This window comes from Sprattus sprattus (genome assembly GCF_963457725.1).
Source record: "Sprattus sprattus genome assembly, chromosome: 16".
Lineage (NCBI taxonomy): Eukaryota > Metazoa > Chordata > Actinopteri > Clupeiformes > Clupeidae > Sprattus > Sprattus sprattus.
The window spans coordinates 10,755,933-10,777,951 of record NC_137914.1 but is presented as its reverse complement, the minus strand read 5'-3'; the positions used below and the strand labels follow the sequence as shown (position 1 = coordinate 10,777,951).

Genomic DNA, 22,019 nt, shown 5'->3' with positions numbered 1-22,019 from the left:
TCTGCCAAATAAACGCTTCGCTAATTTAGTTTTGTGAACTTTAAGATCAAGTATTTAATAGTTATTTACAAACAAATACTTTAACCTAAACTGGCTTAAATTAACTATTTTAGTTGAAGTATCACAAAGAGTCAGAAAGTTCATTTTCACTAAGTTAAAGTATACGTACATTAAACGGTGGGCATAACCCACACTATTTTTTGTTAGTGCACTCACAGGCAATGTGGGGTCGTCTGGGGAGTGTTTGACTGCAGACTCAGCCTCGTACTTGTAGTAGTCCAGAGGGGCACAGAAGTAGCCAGGCTGTACGTCGGCACACTGACGACCAATCAGGTGAGGGCGACAGTCACACTGACCATTATCCATTATGCACCTGCAAGGAGGAGGACAAGCGTTAGCATACTCACATCGAGTCACACACGCACGCACGCACACACACACACACACACACACATACAAAACAAAAATCAAAACAAGAAACAAAAATCAAAACAAGTCGCTCAGAAGACAACCACACACTGGTGTCTGTGGGTGGGACCTGGATGCCACATCTGTTGATTCCCCTTTTGCACAACAACATGCAACACCTAAAGTGTTTAAAGACGAGCCTGTTTGCGCCCACACACACACACAGAAACACACACACACACACACACACACATACACATAGTATTAGGATTGACTTACTTGTTGCTGTAGGCTCCACCAAAGTCGCAGCCACAGGCCCTGCAGCCAGCCATGTCATTACTGAGGCCCCAGTACTCCGGCTGTGATGTGTGCACACACAAATGGGTACTGAGTTACAAGAGTATAAAGGCACGTGCTCTTACATTAATGAGGCCCTATAACAGTGGCTGTGATGTGTGCACACACAAATGGGTACTTAGTTACAGGAGTATAAAGGCACATGCACTTACATTATGTGATGGCTCATTGAAATTTACATTCACATTTACATTTTACATTTAGTCATTTTGCAGACGTTTTCGTCCAAAGTGATGTACAAGGGATAGAACAGTCAAGCTACGAGCAATAGAGACCTAGTGTAACAATAAATACTATTTTACATAAGAAATAGAAAAAAGAAGTGCAGGAATGTAACTGCTGTTAAGTGCAAGTTAAGTACTAGTCTTAGTGCAAGTTATGAAGGGAGGTGCTCTCTGAAGAGTTGGGTCTTCAAGAGCTTCTTAAAGGTAGAGAGGTTGGTAGAGGTAGAGAAATTGGAACAGTACAGTGATCATTTAAGTGTTGGTGTTGAAGTTTGGCCTGGGTGGGTTCCGGCATATGGGCTCTCACCAAACACTGGTTGCAGTAGCGGCCAGTGACGTAGCGCTTGCAGGAGCAGTCTCCACTGATCTGGTCACAAGGCACTCCCAGCATGGTGATCCCACGAGGATCACAGTTACAGGCTGAACAAGAGTCACATAATAAAGCCCTGTCAACAATATGCCCTTCAATTCTATGCATCCATTGTTTAAAAACCTTTAATATCTATGGCAATCACTTGCTCAACACAGGGTGCATAAAAGGCATACATCGGTGTTAATGTTAGTGATGCTCTATTGTCCTGAATGGTACATAGAACTGTCCTCTTTAATTCAATTCAATTTCACTAATTTCATACGTAACTCTATTAACAGTAGACCTCAAAGCTGTGCAGAGAGCCCAAGGCCCGAAACCCTTTTTCCTGCACAAACTCACGCTGGCATCCCAGGACGTCGTTCTGGCTCAGGCCGTAGTGCCCCTCCTTGCAGTAGTCACAGCGGGTGCCCCTGACGTTGGCCTTGCAGCGGCACTGGCCGGCGATCATGCCCAGCTCTGGGTCAGTGTGACCGTCACACACACCCCCGTCCGAAGAGCCCACTGGGTCACAGTCACACGCTGGAGAAGAGAGAGGGAGGGAGGGTGGGAGAAAGAGGGAGGGATGGATGGAGAAGGAAGCAAGGAAAGGAGAGAAAGAGTCAAACACAGGAATGGAGAGATGGAGAGAGAGACAGTGGGAGGGTGAGAGAAGTGGAGGGGGGTATGGGAGAGAGAGAGAAATGGATGAATGGGGGAGAGAGAAGGAAGTATGGAGAAGGAAAGAAGGAGGGAGATGAAAAGAGGGAGGGAGAGGGAAAGAAAGAGGGAGAGAGGGAGGGAAACACACACAGGAATCAAGAGAGTGATTGAGAAAGAGACAGACAGATAGAGAGAGAGAGAGAGAGAGAGAGAGAGAGGGAGAATGTCAGCTTGTCTAATCATCACTGCACCTCTGAGGAATGTGTACCTCTGTGAGAATGTATGTGTCAGAAAACACAGAGATGCAGACAGAAAGGTAGAGAGAGAGAGAGGACGACGATGATGACAGGTGCCCGATGACAGATCGCTTTGTCTCATCATCTGACTTACATACTCTCTGTATGTACTTTAAAAACACACGGTAAGAGGCACAAAGGGATGAAGCAGAAACACAGACACATATTTCACACATGGGTGTGTGTAAAGTACGATGGGAATGGCCTGGCCAGGCTTGGGACTCACAGACACAGGCAGCTGGATCCCTGATGTCTCTGGAAGGATCTTTGTAGAAGAAGGGTTTGCACATCTCACAGTTGCGGCCCATGGTGTTGTGCAGGCAGTTGTCACAGACGCCTCCGCTGATGTTCCCCGTGGCCAGATACACCGCCATGTCGAAGTGGCACTGGGGCGAGTGGCCATTACAGCTGCATTCTGGGAAAGGGACCAGAACATATGATGTCGAAATGGATGGTTCCAGAACAGCAGTATATGAGGGATTGTATAGTGTGTTGTTTGAGGATTTAGTATAGTGTGTGTGTGTTTGTGTGTGTGTGTGTGTGTGTGGTGTGTGTGTGTGTGTGTGTGTGTGTGTGTGTGTGTGTGTGTGTGTGTGTTTGTGTGTGCTTGCGTGTGTGTGTGTGTTTGTGTTTGTGTGTGTGTGTGTGTGTGTGTGTGTGTGTGCGTGCGTGCGTGCGTGCGTGCGCGTGTGCACTCACCCCTGCAGGTGTGTGGGTTGTTGGCCTCTGCTGGTCTCCAAGGCAGGTCGTTATGGAAGTCTCTGCAGCGCTCACAGTTCAGCCCCTCTGTGTTGTGTTTGCACACACATTGCCCATGGATCTGTCCAGTCACAAACAAACAGTTCAAACAATCCACTTAAATCTGATCAATCACTGAGGATGTCAGATGGCCAAAATAAACAAAACCATGTCATTGATGGGACAGATGAACAGAAATCCAAGACCAAAAATGTTCAAATAGACACCACAGTTTTTCATGCCAAGTAAGAGCCCATTGGCTCGCGTACCCCTGCCCAATCTACCCACCATGCCAGTCTCTCTGATGTCCACTCCTGGTACGGGGTCACACTCGGACGCATGCCCATAACAGAAGCAGCTGCCGCGGACCACCAGCTCATACAGAGAATAGTAATACTTCTGCAGCACGTCCGCCCGCCGGTCCAGCATGTCATCGCCCAGCGTGTGCAGCTTGGTGAAGTTGATGCGCAGGTTAGTGATGCGAAGCATTTCTGTAGACAATGGGCGGGGGGGGGGGGGGGGGGTGGTGGTTAAGAAAGGCACAGCAAGAGAGACAGAGGGAAAGACAGAATAGGGACGAGAGAAAGAGAAAGGAGGAAGAGAGACATAAAGAGAGAGAGAGAAAAGGGAGAGAGAGAGGGACAAAGAGAGAGGAAAAGAGCAAGAGATAGTGTGATCATTTTGTGATTTCTGTGAAGGCCTTGTCAACAGCCTTCATATTCTGTGAGCCCAGGCGGCCTTGACAGAGCCTTGTTTCCCAAAGCTGTATCACAACAAGAGTGTTTAAGCCCTGTGTGTCAGAACATGGTATTCACACAGACACTCACACAGTGGGCATATAGATTATCATACACCAGAGGTAGTGTGTGTGTTTTTAGAGGTTGGATCTGAGGTTATTATCAAGGAATTATTATTGAATGTTTTCTCACCTTGGATTTCGAGGCTGTACGGGTCCTTGACATGAATGGAGGGGTCAAGCACTTTATAAATAACCTGAACGGATCCAGAGAGGCGGAGTGAATGAAAGGATGTAAATGTTAGAGTACAGACAGACAATGAACACACGCATATGTAAAGCACATGTATATCGCTCTCTTTCCTTGAGTCATGCGCTCTTTATTTTCTCCCACGCTTGTCTTTTCTTCTCCCTCTCTCTCTTTCTGTCTCTCTACCACACACACACACACACACACATATATAAATACATACACACATGTGCACCCTGTTCTCTTACCTCCCCCTGAGTGGAAGGCTCTATGTCAGAGTAGCGCTCCTCACAGATGACGTCGTCGATGAGCTGCAGGGTGTGAGTGGGGACGCCTGGGAAGGTCCTGGTGCAGTTGTAGGAGAAGTAGCGATAGGGCCTCCAGGAGCGGCCAAAATCAGCCGAACGCTCAATCAACATGGCCGCCGGTCTGAAGGTCTGTGGGTGCAAAGAAAGCCATGACGATTACGTCCATGACCGTTACATACATTATATAAATAAAATCGATTATTATTATTATGTTACAATACAAATACATACAACACACAACAAATACACACAAACGCGCACAAAGATACACACGACATGGGACATGGGACATGCCTTAAATTTCATGATGAGGTGAGTGAAGTGGAACTCGGCCTCGAGGTTGAGTCTGATGCTGACATGTTCTTCTCCTGAGGATTGAGAAAAACATTTATGAGATAGTGAATGAAAAGAGAACGCACAACACAGTTAACATTAACTGAAATGGACACACACACACACACACACATTTGCACACACACACACGCGCACACACACACACACACACACACACACACACACACACACACACACACACACACACACACACACACACACACACACACACACACACACACACACACACACACACACACACACACACACACACACACACACACACACACACATACCATTGACTGCCTGCCACCATGTGAGGTCGTTGTTCCGGTCTGTAAGGTGGATGACGTTCTCTACCCTGTGGCTGATTCGGGGGTAGTAGGGGTCGTAGGGTCTTCGGGAGTCGCATTCAAAGCACTTATCGGACTCCTGTGGACAGAAATGACAGTGTACTTGCTGTTCCAAGTCACCCTGTGCCTTTCCATAAAGCATCTTGAACTTTGCCATTATGTTCCATTATAGAATCTGTTGATTATACCTTTTGGGTCTCTTTTAGAAGTTAAATTACAGTCATTGTAACACATTAGTTAGCCATGACAAAGCTTCAATAGCACAATAGCACAAGCCTGAACTGAAGAAGCAACCGCAGGAGGTAACATCAACATGATACATTATAGATCTAAAATCTAACATCTAATGTATAACCATTTATGTCAGTCTTTCCGTAATTGTACAAAGAACATCTAAACTTGGAACATTCCTATCAAGCAGCATTATTACTGACTGTGCTGGCAAATGATTTCAACTTCAACTACTAGAGAATAATGGTCTGCTAATTCATAATCTTGTTAATGGCACAAAAGAAGTGCGGAAATTTTACACAACTGTGACATGAAGAAATTAGAACTAATTTGAAATATATGACATTGATTCTAGCCTGCTGAGAAGCCCCATTGGCTACTGTCACGACCCAGCCTGGTCTGCCCCGCCCCCCTGTTATCAGTGCTCTGTTTTCTCCACAACTGAGTAGCAGAGTCTGTGCAGGTGTAAGGAATGAGGCCATGATGAGCTGGAACATAAGAAGGCCTTGGTCCAGTGTGCACGAGGCTCCCTCTCCTCGACGTTTCGTTATGTTTGTTTGTTCAACATGTGAACACTACTGAGACACCCGCTTGCACCACACTTTGATTTTAGACAATTATACCGACTGTTTCTAATATACTTTAATTAATGTAAATTTTACTATACAACCTTGCGTGTGGAACTCCCGTTCATGTCACATGCAAGAAGAGCCATCATGTGACAATACCAATAGAAATCGATTTCAAAGCTCTCAATCAGCTGATACAGCTGTGCCATAACATGAGCAAATATCACACAATAGACCTGATGCCTCACTCACACACCAGTGAATGGCAGACTGAGCTGCACACAGTGATGGCCTGGTAAAGATCTCACAGCAGGAACCCAAACCACCTCACACGTCAGCCCCACTCCCATAATCACACACCAGTGAATGGCAGACTGAGCTGCACACAGTGATGGCCTGGTAAAGATCTCACAGCAGGAACCCAAACCACCTCACACGTCAGCCCCGCTCCCATAATCACACTCAGGCATGAGTCTTCAGAATTCATTAACACATGACTTCCTGCTGACATCCTGTTTGCCTGAGAGCTCAGTCCACTACGATCGTGGAAGTACATATTTAATTTGATGCGAACCAGGCAATGGATTTACAAACATATCTTGTTCTGTGGGAAATATTTATATAAGAACTCACAACAGTATGGATGATCAATAGTTCTGAAACAAATAACAACCTTTGGATTGGCATCTAAATATCCCATGATGATGCATAGCAGGCATTGACGCATAGAAGCTTCAGGGGAGCATACTCTGACTAATTGGGCTGGCAGGTATGGAAGCCCACTTGGACCAAAAACAACTTCCTTCTTAAAAAGCAGGTCCTATTAGGGATGTGCATCTTCATCACTGAGGATGATGTGATACACATCTCGATGCACTGCCAACGATCCGATACATTAAAGATACATAAAAGCAGCTTTAATGCGATACGATACGATTCACCCCTATTTCGATGCAGTGCGATTCGACACGATGCGATTCAACGAGATGCAATGCAAAAGAATATAATTCTATGCAATTTAATATGGTACATAATGATTCATTTATTTGTCATACAACAAATCATCAACAAACAACAAACAACATACAACAAATCATCAACAAGGTCTCTAACAAAAGATAACATGTATGTGTGTATGTGTGTGTGTAAGTGTTCTCTGAATTGTTTTATTTTGGCACAGTTCCTATCAGAACAAACCTCTATTTTCCCCTTTGTGTGGGCTCCTGTCAACTTCTGTTTCATCTGCCTGGCCCTCATTCAGTGTGCCCCTGTCACTTGCCTGACAAAAATCAGTATAATGGCGACTAGCAGCTAGATTTCCATTTCCAATTAAAGGAAGACGCATGTAAAGACGAATGCAAGTAACAAATAGAGAGTTTAGCTACGGTATATGTAGTATATTCTTACCTCTTCCTCCATCATCACCGCCTATGCTATTAATCAATATCATGTCTTTGGTGCCGTGGTCTTCCAAGAAAGCCAGGTCTTTGAAACGTGGATGAAGCGCAGTGTTGTGTCTGAACACGTTAATTGAAAGAAAGTGCATGAACTCGTTCATAATTTTGGTGAACGTGAACTGAACATACTGTATTACTGCCTGATGGCCGATACTGTGAAGCGTGAACGTGTTCATTCTGGTGTCTGTGAATGGCAAGTTCTCTCTTTTTAATTTCGTTCAATAAGGTGCCAGATTTCTAGAAACTTCCAGGCGAAAAACAAACCGCAAACAGTCCTTTATCCAGGGTTGCGTAGAGGCTGACAGCGGTATTGCAGACAGATAGAGATTTAAGAAAAAGTATAGACTTCACGAGAATCGGCCATTGACAGCAGTGGAGATGAGAGCGTGCTTAAGAAACAGTTAGAGAGGTGGAATCTATCTTAATATAAAGTGATTGGACTTATATTCGGATACCGATGCAAACATGTTAGAAACGATGCATCGCGATTCATCCCACATTGTATCCGGTGCACACTTTTTTGATCTGGGCCATCGCATCGTGAGCTTTTATGCCGGTGCATCGATGCGAACCGGTGAATCTTCCTATCCCTAGGTCCTAATACTGTGCCTGCGGGGGTATCATGTCACTGATGATGACCTGTAATGATGTTGTCTGGGATAAGCTACCTGGTTCCCCAAGGCAAGGAAGGAAAAGAAAAAAACATACACACACAGAGAGTAAACACGTCTTACACACACACACACACAGAGAGTAAACACGTCTTACACACACACACACACAGGAAACTTTTACACACACAGACACTGTGTGCATACATGCACGCACGTAGCCACAAACACACACACACATGCATACATGCACGTGCACACACATAAAGACAGGTAAGGACACAGCATAGCTCAGACAGGCTGTAAAGTTCAAACTAATGGGAGGGGAACAAGTCCTGTTCCACCGGATGAGAGATCAGAAAAACAAACAAACATGAGGCTGAGGGAAAACAAGGCAGTTTAACACACACCTGCATGCACACACACGCACACACACACACACACACACACACACACAACCACACACATGTTAACACGCACTCACTCACACACACATACACACACACACACATACAAAACACAAATACACACAAAAGCAAATAAAAAGCAGAAATTGAAAGAATGAGAGATAAAAGGGCATACATGTCAGCTAAACACACAGAAGTCTGCACATGTACTATGTATGTGCGCTCGTATGATGTGCATTCAGCTCAGACAGGCTTTTCTGTAAAGCCGGTGTGTGCCATGTTAAGTGGTGAGAGACAGCATTCACAGTCTGAAAGGGTAAAGGGTGCGCCAACCATACTTCTGTCAACAATATGAAAGGGAAACCTAGACAAAGAGGTACAAAGCAACCTTGTGTGTGTGTGTGTGTGTGTGTGTGTGTGTGTGTGTGTGTGTGTGTGTGTGTGTGTGTATGTGTGTGTGCGCGCATATGCACGTGTGCGTTTGTGTGTTTTCCATGTGTGTATGTTGAGACAAAGTCATTATACTGATTGAAAACAGGCATTTAACAAGGCCAGTCACAGTGACCAGGGAACAGATGGTTTCCTTCATGAAACCATCCATGATGTAGACACACATTTGACAAAAGCACATTTAACTAATTCATGGCCCAGCACTAGCCCATAATATCCTCTGGTTCTGTGTAGTGGATTAAAAACCTGCAAAGCCCATTTTTTAACAAATGTCTGTGTAAAATTGGCAATATTTTGCAATTGACCATGAATTTTTCGAGAATCTCTCCAGAATTAAAACAGTGACCGACTGACTGGCTGAATGACTAACTTAACTGGTTGATTGCACCTAGGGTCCTGTAATCAAATCCTTCTGCCAAACCTTTCGATTAAGCAGTTAAATCCTGGGGTCTGCCCCATACGTTTGTTTCCGGCCGTACCTGCAGGTGGCTCACTATGCAGTACTGCTCAGAGCCACGCAGCCCGCAGGTGGAGGTGGCTGTCAGGTTGATGGCTCGGCCAATCAGCAGGTTCCCGGTTGCCGGGTAGCAGCTCCCCTCGGTGCAGCCGTGAGGACTGGAGGGGTGATCTTGGGCAGCTGCAGAGAGAGCTGCGGAGAAACAGAGGGGAAAAGGAGTGAGTGAAAAAGAGTAAGAGAGAGAGAGAGAGAGAGAGAGAGAGAGAGAGAGAGAAATTGAAAACAGACTGTGCCCACACCCTGAACCCCTAAAGACAGTAGAGACAGAGCTGCACTTCCTACACAAAATATGATTTTGATAATATTAGGCAAAACAATTTTTAAAAGATTGGTAAAGTCTTCCCTGAGTTCCTGCTGCCGAGCAGTGAGGAGAGGCTTTCATATCTCATTGGAGAAAATGAGGAATGCCTCGTCCTCACTGCATAATATGTGACTTCCTGTCATAAATGGTGGGACAGCCCATAAATTCACATTATTCCAATATGTTTGTTGTTGTTGTTAATATCCTACTCCCTTGATGATCGTTATTATTTAATTTGTTTTATTATTGTTTCCACTTCTGATGTATCAAATGCTTTGGCAAAACTATAGAATGATATGGACACGCCAATAATCTTCTTTTGAATTTGAATTTGAATATGAGACAGAGAGCGGGGGGTTGAAGAGAGAGCAATGAGCAGGGATGAAAAGTAAAAAGACTAAGGAACCAGGGAAAGGAGGGAGAAGAAAACATGGTACTGAAACAAAACAACAAAAAGTCATGAAGGTGTGGTGGTGTTGCTAAAGTGAAGGGGTTGGTGATGAGAGAAAAAAGAAAAACAGAGAGAAACAAATTGGATACGGAGGACAGAGGAGAGGTAAGGGTGGCAGGACAGGAAAGCAGCTTTCCCTCTTCCTGTGCCACTGATACCGTATCTATATCTCCCAGGGTGGCATGGACAGTGGTGTTCCTGTACCTCAGCTGATACATCAAGGTGCTATAACAACTCACTCATTCACTCATACTAAGAACATCTACACTCAACATGCACTGGGAATTGCTTTGGTTAAACGTGTCTGGGAAATTAAAAATGTTTAAGTATAGGCAAAGCAAAATGTATGGCTGTATTCTTATTTGAAGGGTGAATCACACACCTGCTTGTTAATAGTTTATGGCCGTTATTCCTCACAGCACAGCCGCCCTTGACAAAGGTCTCACAGGGACGTGGTTTTAACTGTGCAGAGGGAAGGACACCACTGGCTTTGACAATCTGTTTTTATCATATTTAGTCAGCTTTGAGTTTGGTCAACATGACCGCACAGAGGCGACGAGTCTGCACTCCTGGGTGTTTCAACCCAAACACTGCCTTTGCAGGAATAATAAAATCTCCTTCTTCAAGGTTGCCCAAACAACAGCGCTTGTGAGGTCAGTACTTCTGCAAATTTAGGAATGAAACTCACTACTCATGTTGGATAGCCTGGCCACCCACACATTAAATATGAAGACTGACATTGTAGTGAGTGAGCAATGCATCTGCCAGTTTCGAAAAAGAGTGCAGAAATGAATCTTCCATAAGCTGTTTATACTTAAACAAAACAGTGAAAAGTGTACCGTCATCGAGTCCGGATGCTGTCCGTGACCTTGTCCATGACCTCTGGTTAACATACAGACAGACCCCATGTTTAGGAAGCTTACCCTTCCAAATGAGGTCAGAGCCAGGACGAGGGTCATCGACGCACCCCCAGGACCCGCAGCACAAAGGGACTAAAATCAGGGTCAGTGCCCCCGCAAAGCTGACCCAAAATGGGGCGCGGTCTGCCACAACAACCCCTGTCTGCCACATCACCCCCCTGACAACCCACAACCCCACCCCCCCCTGTCACGCACACCCTTCCATCGTCCACCTCCACTTCACCCCCACAAAAGCACACACACACTAATGCTAAAGTGCTCACTGCGCATCACCGACTTTGAACAACAATGGACCCAAAGATGTCCAATGTAATGAGGGCGCTTTGGAGCACATAAATCCTCTAGAGATCAATCTCACCATGAAGATAAAGCACACATCAAATAGAGACAGAGAGAAAGAGAGAGAGAGAGAGAGAAATAAATAAAGAGACGAGCCAAAGATTTCACATTATATTTGTGTGTTGCTTTCCAGTGTGCAAGTGAGTCATCCATTTGAATCAACACACATTCATTAGCCTTAGGTTAGTCAAAGTTAATCAGGAATTTGCAAACAAACACACAAACACTGACCTGAAAAAATTTCAAGGGCCAATCCTTCCGATCATTTTTGTGCATTTAGTTGTGCTTTTAATAATCTTTGCCTGCCTTGTGATTGTGTGTGTGTGTGTGTGTGTGATTGTGATTGTGTGTGTGTGTGTGTGTGTGTGTGTGTGTGTGTGTGTGTGTGTGTGTGTGTGTGTCTACCAGTGGGCACCTCTTAAGGCTATGCTACATGTGAAAACTTCTTCAGATACCCTGAGTTCCATTTCATTTCCATAATCTTTTACAAAGAGCAAAGCCCTTCAGAAAAGTGTCCATCTAATCTAGGCGGATATGGGACAAGAATTCCTCACACACACACACACACACACACACACATATGCATGCAAGCTCACACATAAAGGCCTACATGGACACACACACACACACACACAAACTGTATGGCAGTGGTAAATGATTCAGTGACTCTGCCCTTTTGGCCGGCGTAAGTGTGTGACGGATAAAGTGGCCAGATCGTATAGCGAGACTTGGCCCCCGCTCAAGTCAAAGATTTAACCGAGACAGCGGGATTCCTGGCATTCCGCCCTGCACCGTAGAACATATCTCAGCAGAGCGTGTGAGAGAGAGAGACCACAGGACCACGGCGTCACGTGTGCCCCCTCACGTACGGAGTACAGCCTGGCACAGGTGGAGGAGAGGAGAGCGGAGCACACACTCATGTGTGTGACTACCACTCCAGGCTGTGGAATGTGGAGCTGTGGACACATTTAGCCCACCTTTGGCAAACAGTTAAACTACGGGCACAGCAGTTGTATGTGATGCTGAAAACATGCCTGGAATTGAGGTGTTTTTCCATAGACATAGGTGAGAATGTGTTTTACAAAGGAGTGGAGAGATTGCAGGCTAACCTTACTCTAAGAGGACCAGTGTGTGAGATGCCATGACAGTCTGAAGGGTTTCCCACAGCAGTCCGTGTGTGTGTGTGCGTGTGTGTGCCTGTGTATGTGTGCATGGGTGGTGACCCTGTTTATACTAGCCATTTAGCGTAATATAAGGCTAAGAACACTTCATCTGCATTGCCCTCCAGTACAGTAAACACCCAGTAGTTGCCAGCTTCAAATTCTACAGCTGCCATGCTGGAGGAATTCACAGAATTTCTTCTTCTACTATTTACTCTAGCACGCACATAGCATTTGACACATATCTGCTCCAAGTTTATGCTTATAATTACAGGACAGAAATTGTGTAGAAGACCAAAGTGTACATTTTTGGGACCTAAAGATAGTTTTGGCCTCACAGATGTGACACTAATGCATCTGTGTGTCCACCCCTCCCACAGCTGAAAGATGCGCTCAACGATCAGTCTCATGTGGTCATGGTCATGTTCAAACTGGTAAGGAGTGTGTGTCTGAAAGTGTGTGTAGCTGAGTGGGTGTGTATATGTGTGTACAAGCGCCTAAGACTGTTATGTACAAACACTTTTCACAATTCTTCTTGTACACAAAACATTTTGTCAATAAACATGATGGTGATTGGGCAGGGGCCCAAGGGCAGATCCATATGATATTTGGAGTTCATTTATATTGTAAATATTTTGGGCTATAGAATACATCTCATACATGTGTTGAAATTTAAATTTTCTATGTCAATTATTTTCAGGCCTAATTTATGTTATGGAGAAATATAGTGCGTAATCTGAAACCTGTCTCAAATACTTCAGAAGCGTCTTGTCATGGGTACGACATATTGCATTGGGATGAAGCAAATCATTGATAACAACACAGGATAACAATTATGTCACTGGGCAGCTATTTCACAAAATATTTCAATTATTTAACTTTCAGCTGCTGAACATCATCCTCTCTCTGCATCCTCTCTCTGCTATAAAATGCACTAAAAACTATGTTGGTGTATTTATCAAACTAACCAATATGGCAACATCGAAAGAACAGTAATAACACACAAACCACCTGAACCAATTGAAGAGGCTGGCTTGTGACAAGCAAAATTAAATAGTACGTTTTTCTAGTATTGTAGAAAACAAGTGCCTATGCCAAGCTCATAAAAAAACGACCGCCTTATTGTGCGAGAGCAGAGATGCTCCGGCATTCTGTCCTCCCTGTCGAGTGGTTTGGAATGCGTGACCAATGACAGAGTGGCGTAGAAGTGCAAGTCACTTCTCCTCGTGGGCATGTTGGTAAAGACAAACTCGTACCTGGCAGCCTACTCCCCAATTACACTCGGTAAATCACAGGGCTTGACTCAGGTTCACCACAGCCACTGCCGACAGCAACAGCTGCTTGCCCACAGCCTAATTACTGCGTGTTTACATGCTCCACGTGTTACTCCACTCTAATATTCATTACACACACATACAAACAAACAGGCATATGTACAACCAAGCATATGAATACAGGCACACACACACACACACACACACACACACACACAGAGGTATCCACCTTCGGATATTACATTACACACACACCCAAACAGACCCTCACATACACACACATACACACACACGGCTCGACAGCACGCATGCCCAAACGGCGCCCAGGTTAAACAACAGCCCCTGTGTCAGCCCTCCTTGTGTAATGGATTACTATGACAAGAATGCGAGCGCAGGGAGAGAGAGAAGGGAAAATGTTATTCATTAAGGAAAACATTCCAGGTGTCGAGGCGTACAACGACACCCGTTCCAAAACACCTAGCCCCCACCCTTCCCAGTGCACATCTTCACCTCCGTCCCTGGTGGGATGCCTGCGCTCTGACAGCAGGGGTGGGGGGTGGGGGGGATGGGATGGGTCGGAGCATGTGCTGCCTGCTACCCCGTCTGCATCTTCCTCTCTGGGGAGGATGGATGGTGTAAGAGGCAAAGGTCCCATTTATCACCTCGCAGGAGGGTGGGCTCCGTCAACAGGACCCAGGAGGGAGCTCAGTGGCAGGTTGTGAGAGGCACGGTTGAGCTGCCACTCAGGATTTACAGCTTCCCTTCACTTGCTGACAGGTGTGGAAGCTCCAAATGGGGCACGACAAGGTGGAGGTCTCTGGGGTCAGGGAAAGGCAGGCTTCTCCCCAGTCTCGACCACTTCCCCTGGCAGCCTCAGGGCCATGTCCTTATCTACCCCTGATCCTCCATACCTGAGCTTCCTGCTGGCTCTATATATTTGGAGACAGTTGCATGAATCAATGGAGAGTGGCACGCCGCCAATCTGATATTGTGTCTACAGGCACTGGGAAGGCAATGGATGTGTGAGGAGTGAGTTTTTTACATTCCGTGAAATACTAAAGCATTCTGGGCACTATGGAGATTCCATAGATAAGTGGACAATAGAACACTGTGACTGAGAATAAAAGAACACCCAAGAGGAGGCTTGCCGTTTTTTTGTGTCTGGACAAGTAGACATACAACGTAGCATCTACACATTTTAGCAAACCAGAGATTCACACACACGTGGAGGTGCACAAGCATGCTCACACACACACACACCGACGCACATACACACACAGAAACTCTCACACACACACACACACACACACGTGTGTAAGGAAATAATTAAATGAAGAAATGGAGATAGAAAGACAGACAGAAAGAGAGAGAGAGACAGGGAGACAGAAAGACAAAGGTAGAATATTTTAGAAGATAATTAAAAACAGAAATTGAGATAGAAAGACAGAGAAAGAGAAAGACAGGGAGAGAGGGAAAGAGAGAGAGAGAGAGACTATGAGCTATCTTTAATCTGCAATCATTAACTAACCTTAAGTGACCTAGATTGCACTGCACAGGTAGGGAAGGGAAAGGGCACTTATTCCTCTGTGCTATTCCTCTCCAGGGACTCATACCAAGGCCAAAGAATGGAAGATAGTTTGGAAAGTCATGGAACTGCAATCCTGGTCAACCACATTACAATTCACAACATCTAGGTAAAGATTTAAAGATGTGCACTCTATGTATGAACACACACACACACACCACACCACACCACACCACACCACACCACACCACCCCCCCCACCCCCCCACCCCCCCACACACACACACGCATACACACATGCACACACACCCACAATCATAGTTAACATTAACAATACTGGCTGTGTAAAACTTCTGCTATAGCAAACGTCCTGCTGCATCCTCCAAGCAGACACCCCTTAAAAAAAAAAAACGATGAAAGACAGCTCTATAAAACAAGTGATGTTTACACTACATTCCCCACATGCCTGAGATCCCGTGTGATTTGAATAACAGATTTCCTTCAAAAGTCTTCAAAGATTAGAAAATGAGGGTTTAGCTCCAATCAGCCAAGCCTGGGATGTAAACAAAAAACCAAGTAACTCATCACAATCATACAGATCGTACTGCTGTGCTCGGGAGCTCAATAAAGCCCAAATGTAGCATAGCTCTCCAAACTAGCAGCTCTCACAGGTAGAAAATGCGCTCAGCAGGTACAAAGGAAGAAGTTAAAGTGTAAGTTCACCCTTAGCTTGGAGCTGACCTCCACCCACTGCATGATTTTGCATGAAAATGCTACAAAGCGGGCAAGGGGCTGAGGGGGGAGCAGGGAGGTGCTGAGAGTGTAGTCCATTCAAATGTACGTATATCATGACGTAGATACAGTAAGTCCCAACGGTTCTCTCAATGTCAGCATCAGCCTTAAAAGGTTCAGGATGATTTTAGACAGTAGCTTGCATGTTGAGCAGTTTTCAACCCATGAAATGCCGATCTAAAAATGTGAATTCTGTCAGTATTAACACCGGCACTGATGTATTTCATCACTGTTCACTTATATCATCCTGCTTACAGCTCAAATGGCAGTACTGGGCTTACAGTGTGTTGAAACAGGTAAATGTTTGGTGCCTTACGAAAGACTGTGCCTCAGCTGGATACGCTACATTTAACATGAACTGTATTTCATCCTTTGACAAGGGAGTTACTGACATCACATTAAAGTGCTTTCACCTAAACCGTGATATCTGGTTCACTTAGTCATCGCCTCCACCCACCCACACACACACATCTTTGGTGATAGCTCTGCATTGGTGCTCTTTACTGGCCATGATTTAGAGACTCTAGAGTTCCTAAGCCTGTTTCATAGACTGACACAGTAATGCAGAAAGGAAGCTGAGCAAAGGGAAGCAGAACGCTTCATGATGCTCTTCCTGGATTACGAGATACAGGAACACAAAGATGACAGGGAGAGCTTCCGAGGGTGATTATGGTGTATAGTGAAGTGTGAGTTTGGTATGCTGACTACTGCATCCTGAACTGCATTAGCTTAAGTGAGAGAGAAAGAGAGAGAGAGAGAGACAGGGAGAGGAGGGCAGACGGTGAGAGCATGAGAATGTCTATTAACTATAATACCTGCTACCACAATTTGAAAACAACACTCTTATGAAAACAAGCTAAGGGTAAACTCACAGCAACCACACAAACACAGCTGTTTCCCTTCAGACAGTAGGCAGCCGACGCCATCGCCACCCTCTACCACACAAGCTAGCTCTCTCTCTCTCTCTCTCTCTCCGTCTCCCTTTCTCTCTCACTCTCTTTCTAACTCTCTCTCGTCTCTAAAATCAAGCACCAGTGTCTTGAAGGCGCACACTTTCCGTTAAGAAAAAGTTAACCGACTGCTTGCAAAACGATATGAAAGATGTTCATTAGATGCAGAAAACTCGTTGTCAGGAGCAGCGGTCATTCCTTTTTTGCAGCTGTCATTATAATGTTGGAATGGCCCATTCAGTTTTTTTTTTTTTTTTTTTTTCAATGGAACTTTTTTGCAACACTCTAAGGACCCCATAATAAACAGACAATATACGACGATATAAAATTTACATCAAGTATAGACAGACAGATCTCCCCTGCCTTCTCTCCACATAAACAGCAGTTTCTTTTTTGAAAGATGGAAGCCATAATGGTAACAGGCCTAGAGATGTTAAAGGTACATTAAGGATTAATAGCTATTCGCTAAAGGTATGCTAGCAGCTAAAACTAACAAAATCTCTTGAAATGTGCTGACTTTGACATTATGATGAACTAATTACTCAACGACTGTCCTTACACAGTCAAACATCAATCATGTGCAACACAAGACTAAGCAATACGGCAAATAATCTACTTACTAGATCGGCAGAAGGTAATCAAAGTCAGGTCGGCGGGCATCGGCAGGCAAACTACAGAAGGCAGTTATATGCCTATCGACCCTGCTATGCCATTGGCACGGACGCAATTCTCCATATTAAAAGTCATTGTAGCGCCCCAATTTTTTTTAAGCTGTTATTTTAAGGTTAAACTGCTTATCCTAACCCTAATCCTGAAGCATAATTGTTGCATATTGTGCCTTTAACATGTGTCTTTCAGCAGAGCAGTGGTGTGGCAGGGTAATTCAAGTAACCCAATGAATGGCGGTCGATAATTCCATTGCTCTATGGCACCTACAAGACTAATTAGCCGTTGATGTACAATTTATGTGTGGAGTACCACAAGAGAACAATTATCTTCCAAGAAAGAGGTCAACTTTTGGTTCACTGTAATTGCATGAATAATGATGATTAACTATAATCACAGCTGATGTCAATTCCTCTGTCAATTAATTGTCTGTCCATCTTGGCCTGCAGCGGTTCAGGATCATTAAAGTTCTTTCTTTCTTCCTACTTCCTCCTTCTGTACAGTTTCTATTCTCACTCTGAACCAAGAGCCAATTAACTTCTCCTCAACGATTTTTACTTAAGTTTACTTTAAATCATTATAAAACTGACCTCTTAACCCTCGCTGCACAACCAGACAAAAAATCACGATGACCTGAGAGCGAAACGTAACGAAAATAACTCATGCCTACGGTCCGCTCAAGCCAAGATCCAGGGGTGAACCTGTCTGCTTGGATCCTGTGTCAAACCACCCCTGTGGCGAGAGACCCAAACACTCTTACGCAATGCTTGGGAATTGAAGATAAGTACTCGACCGTGAGAAGAATTAGACCAAACAATAAGGCGAGGGAGATAATTAATCCGCGAGCCCACAAAAAGACAGAGTAAAATACTTTTAAAAAATATCTTTGAGAGCACTTTGATTTTGCACACAGCATTGCAAGCGTGCCAATTGCTGAAAGGAAACAAACACACTGACAGGCACTGGCTGTGAGAGACTGTAATTGGGGTGTCTGCAGAACACACACCCATAAACCCATAAATATAAACCCTGTTGTGATGACCGCTGCCGAGGTGAGCTCCCATAGTGTGCTCCTACAGACTCCTAGAGACGGGAATAGGTGAAGAGCTGCTGGCTGCGAGAGAGCTGTTACACCAAACACCACCTCAGGGCTGTTTCACCAAACACCACCTCAGGGCTGCTACACCAAACACCACCTCAGGGCTGCTACACCAAACACCACCTCAGGGCTGTTACACCAAACACCACCTCAGGGCTGTTTCACCACCTCAGGGCTGTTACACCAAACACCACCTCAGGGCTGTTACACCACCTCAGGGCTGTTACACCAAACACCACCTCAGGGCTGTTACACCAAACACCACCTCCGGGCTGTTTCACCAAACACCACCTCAGGGCTGCTACACCAAACACCACCTCAGGGCTGCTACACCAAACACCACCTCAGGGCTGTTACACCAAACACCACCTCAGGGCTGTTACACCACCTCAGGGCTGTTACACCAAACACCACCTCAGGGCTGTTACACCAAACACCACCTCCGGGCTGTTACACCACCTCAGGGCTGTGTAATTACACCAAACACCTCCTCAGGGCTGTTACACCAAAAACCACCTCAGGGCTGTTTCACCACCTCAGGGCTGTTACACCAAACACCACCTCAGGGCTGTTACACCACCTCAGGGCTGTTACACCAAACACCACCTCAGGGCTGTTACACCACCTCAGGGCTGTTACACCAAACACCACCTCAGGGCTGTTACACCAAACACCACCTCAGGGCTGTTTCACCACCTCAGGGCTGTTACACCAAACACCACCTCAGGGCTGTTACACCAAACACCACCTCAGGGCTGTTACACCACCTCAGGGCTGTTACACCAAACACCACCTCAGGGCTGTTTCACCAAACACCACCTCAGGGCTGTTAGACCAAACACCACCTCAGGGCTGTTTCACCAAACACCACCTCAGGGCTGTTTCACCAAACACCACCTCAGGGCTGTTAGACCAAACACCACCTCAGGGCTGTTACACCAAACACCACCTCAGGGCTGTTACACCAAACACCACCTCAGGGCTGTTAGACCAAACACCACCTCAGGGCCTCAGCGCTGTTCAAATGTTTGCCGAATGTTTGTCGTGTTAAGGGAAAGGAGGAAAGAAAGAGCACTAAGGAGAGCGATAGGAGTGTAGAGGGGGCTGTCCAGGTCTCCGGTGTACAGACTCCACTGTCGTCTGTATACACCTTTCATTAGCACACGCACGCACACACACACACACACACACACACACACACACACACACACACACACACAATGCTTTTAACTGCGCCCCTTTGGTTGTCACGCAGCCATGTATAACCAGCTGAAAGAGGGCGAGGAGGTGAGTACAAGGGGCAGGTGTGAAAGGGGAGCAGGAGGCTGCTCCTATTGACTGTGCGTGCCTGTGTTGACTGCAGGGATTGTTCTGTGTTTGAGGGGCCCTCCTGGAGAGAATGAGTCAAGGTGGAGCTTGACTACAGGCAGGCGTGTCCTGCTTCCTCGATTGCTGTTTACTATTTGCTTGCTCTCTCTTTATTACTCGTTGTAAACTAACCATAACGCTCTCTTCATTGCTCTGTCCTTTTTTATTTTATTGAATTTTGTATTAACTCATTCCATATTTATATCTTTCCCCTTGTCTGTCTATGTCTGTTGGTCTGTTGATCTCTCTCTCTCTTTCTCTTTCCCTGGGCATGTCCTTAACAACTAGGTCATTACTGCAGACTTCTTTCAAATCCATTTTATTCTGTGGCTGTGTCTGAGCATGACGCCGATGATGTCATACAACACAATAAGCACCCTGCAGGTGACGAAACATAAAACATTAATCAAAGTCTTTCTGACTTTGATTGAGCAGAACTTACCCAGCAAGATTATGCAGAAGAGCCTGGCCATGGCTGATGTCTGTGCGGCAAAACAAGAAGACATCCGGCAGGCTGAAAGAGAGAGAAAGAGTAGAACTGTTCACATGCATTAACATAAGACTAAATGGATTTAATGTCATTGTTTATTGTTGTTGTTGGTGTTGTTAAGTTGACACGGTGAGTACACTGTGGTTCATTCCACACCAGTATCAAGATGCAATAACTTAATATTCCTTTACTAGTTCGTGACCATTTTAAGTTAGCCGCATAATAAATGATCATCATCACTACAGAAGATACCTCTCAACAACTTGCTAATTAAATTCACCAACATATAAGGTCGTTATGGAAAATTAAGCCACCAATGTCCCAAGGGGCAATACCATGCTGTGCGACTACAACACGCTGATTTTAATCTGACTTAAATGAAAGTACCACATCGCAATTCCTACTTCATAATTCCAAAGGTCCTAGATTCCTCAACTCCATGCAACCACCCTGTGACTGACAGAGGGAAAAGTTTTCAGGGCGTGTCAGGATTGCCCCTAACCTCTCTACTGCTTCAGCCATTCCGTCTCGGAGTTATGTTGATATGAGAGGTGCCAGCGAGGTCACGGGTGGTGTTATGGCCGTGTGCTAACACAGAGAGGTGAAAGGCAGTGGTGTGTAACTGTGTGTGTGTGTGTGTGTGTGTGCGTGTGTGTGTGCGTGTGTGTGTGCGTGTGTGTGTGTGTGTGTGTGTGTGCGTGTGTGTGTGTGTGTGCGTGTGTGTGTGTGTGTGTGTGTGTGTCTGTGTGTACTTTAGCCCTGTGCACACATCATACCCTGATCTGCGAGAGCATGGAAATTGAGCATCGTTTACCATCCAAGATGACAGACAAAGAGAGGGGTCCTGTTTTTAGGGTTCACTTACAAGGACTGGATGGGAGTCACGGAGTGATGCCAGCCAGCCACTAATGGTGGTCGAAGAGTCAGGCCAGAAAAGCAAGCTGCGCTACTGAGGATCATTCGGAAGTGGATATTCCTGCCTTTAGGAATAGCGACCTTTCAAACGCTCATTTCCTCAATGGCATTTTTCCTATGTTAGGGTTCAACTTTCATGCCAGGGCTCATAAAGGCAGGAACATGAAAGGCTTTTGCCAACTGGGACGCACTGCCTGACTTCCTCATAACAGGACGAGCCAATGGCAGGGGTGAAAGTGTATCTAGTGAAAGTTATGGTTCGTACAACATTGGCAAAACTATGTTTTCATTTCAAGGAATACAGAGGCCAGTAAAAGCCAGTGAAGGTCAGTGAAATGTGCACAGAGGAGTAAAATATGCATGTAGAATATGGTTTCAAAGCCATTTCAAAATTACTCTATTTTTTACACATAATAATGGTGAAAGCAACAGCAAGCCTTCAAATACAAGTATTCCCTTCCTTTTTAACAGCAAATGACCCACGGTAGAGAAAATATACAATTGCAATAACAA

At 45.3% G+C, this 22,019-nt stretch overlaps 1 protein-coding gene across 1 annotated transcript in view; it reads right to left on the bottom strand.

The window, feature by feature from the left end:
* Positions 1-20,607, bottom strand: part of lamb2l (laminin, beta 2-like) — a gene marked incomplete at both ends in the record, with an annotated part of 37,514 nt that extends 16,907 nt beyond the window's left edge. Inside the window, 13 exons of the mRNA XM_080854606.1 lie at positions 217-373; positions 688-767; positions 1,297-1,409; positions 1,702-1,881; positions 2,524-2,712; positions 2,997-3,117; positions 3,324-3,526; positions 3,965-4,028; positions 4,270-4,458; positions 4,624-4,697; positions 4,959-5,094; positions 9,220-9,389; positions 20,544-20,607. Of these exons, the coding sequence (XP_080710732.1) occupies positions 217-373; positions 688-767; positions 1,297-1,409; positions 1,702-1,881; positions 2,524-2,712; positions 2,997-3,117; positions 3,324-3,526; positions 3,965-4,028; positions 4,270-4,458; positions 4,624-4,697; positions 4,959-5,094; positions 9,220-9,389; positions 20,544-20,607 (1,740 nt within the window). The remainder of the gene's footprint in view (positions 1-216; positions 374-687; positions 768-1,296; positions 1,410-1,701; positions 1,882-2,523; positions 2,713-2,996; positions 3,118-3,323; positions 3,527-3,964; positions 4,029-4,269; positions 4,459-4,623; positions 4,698-4,958; positions 5,095-9,219; positions 9,390-20,543) is intronic.
* Between the last annotated feature and the right edge of the window lie 1,412 nt (positions 20,608-22,019).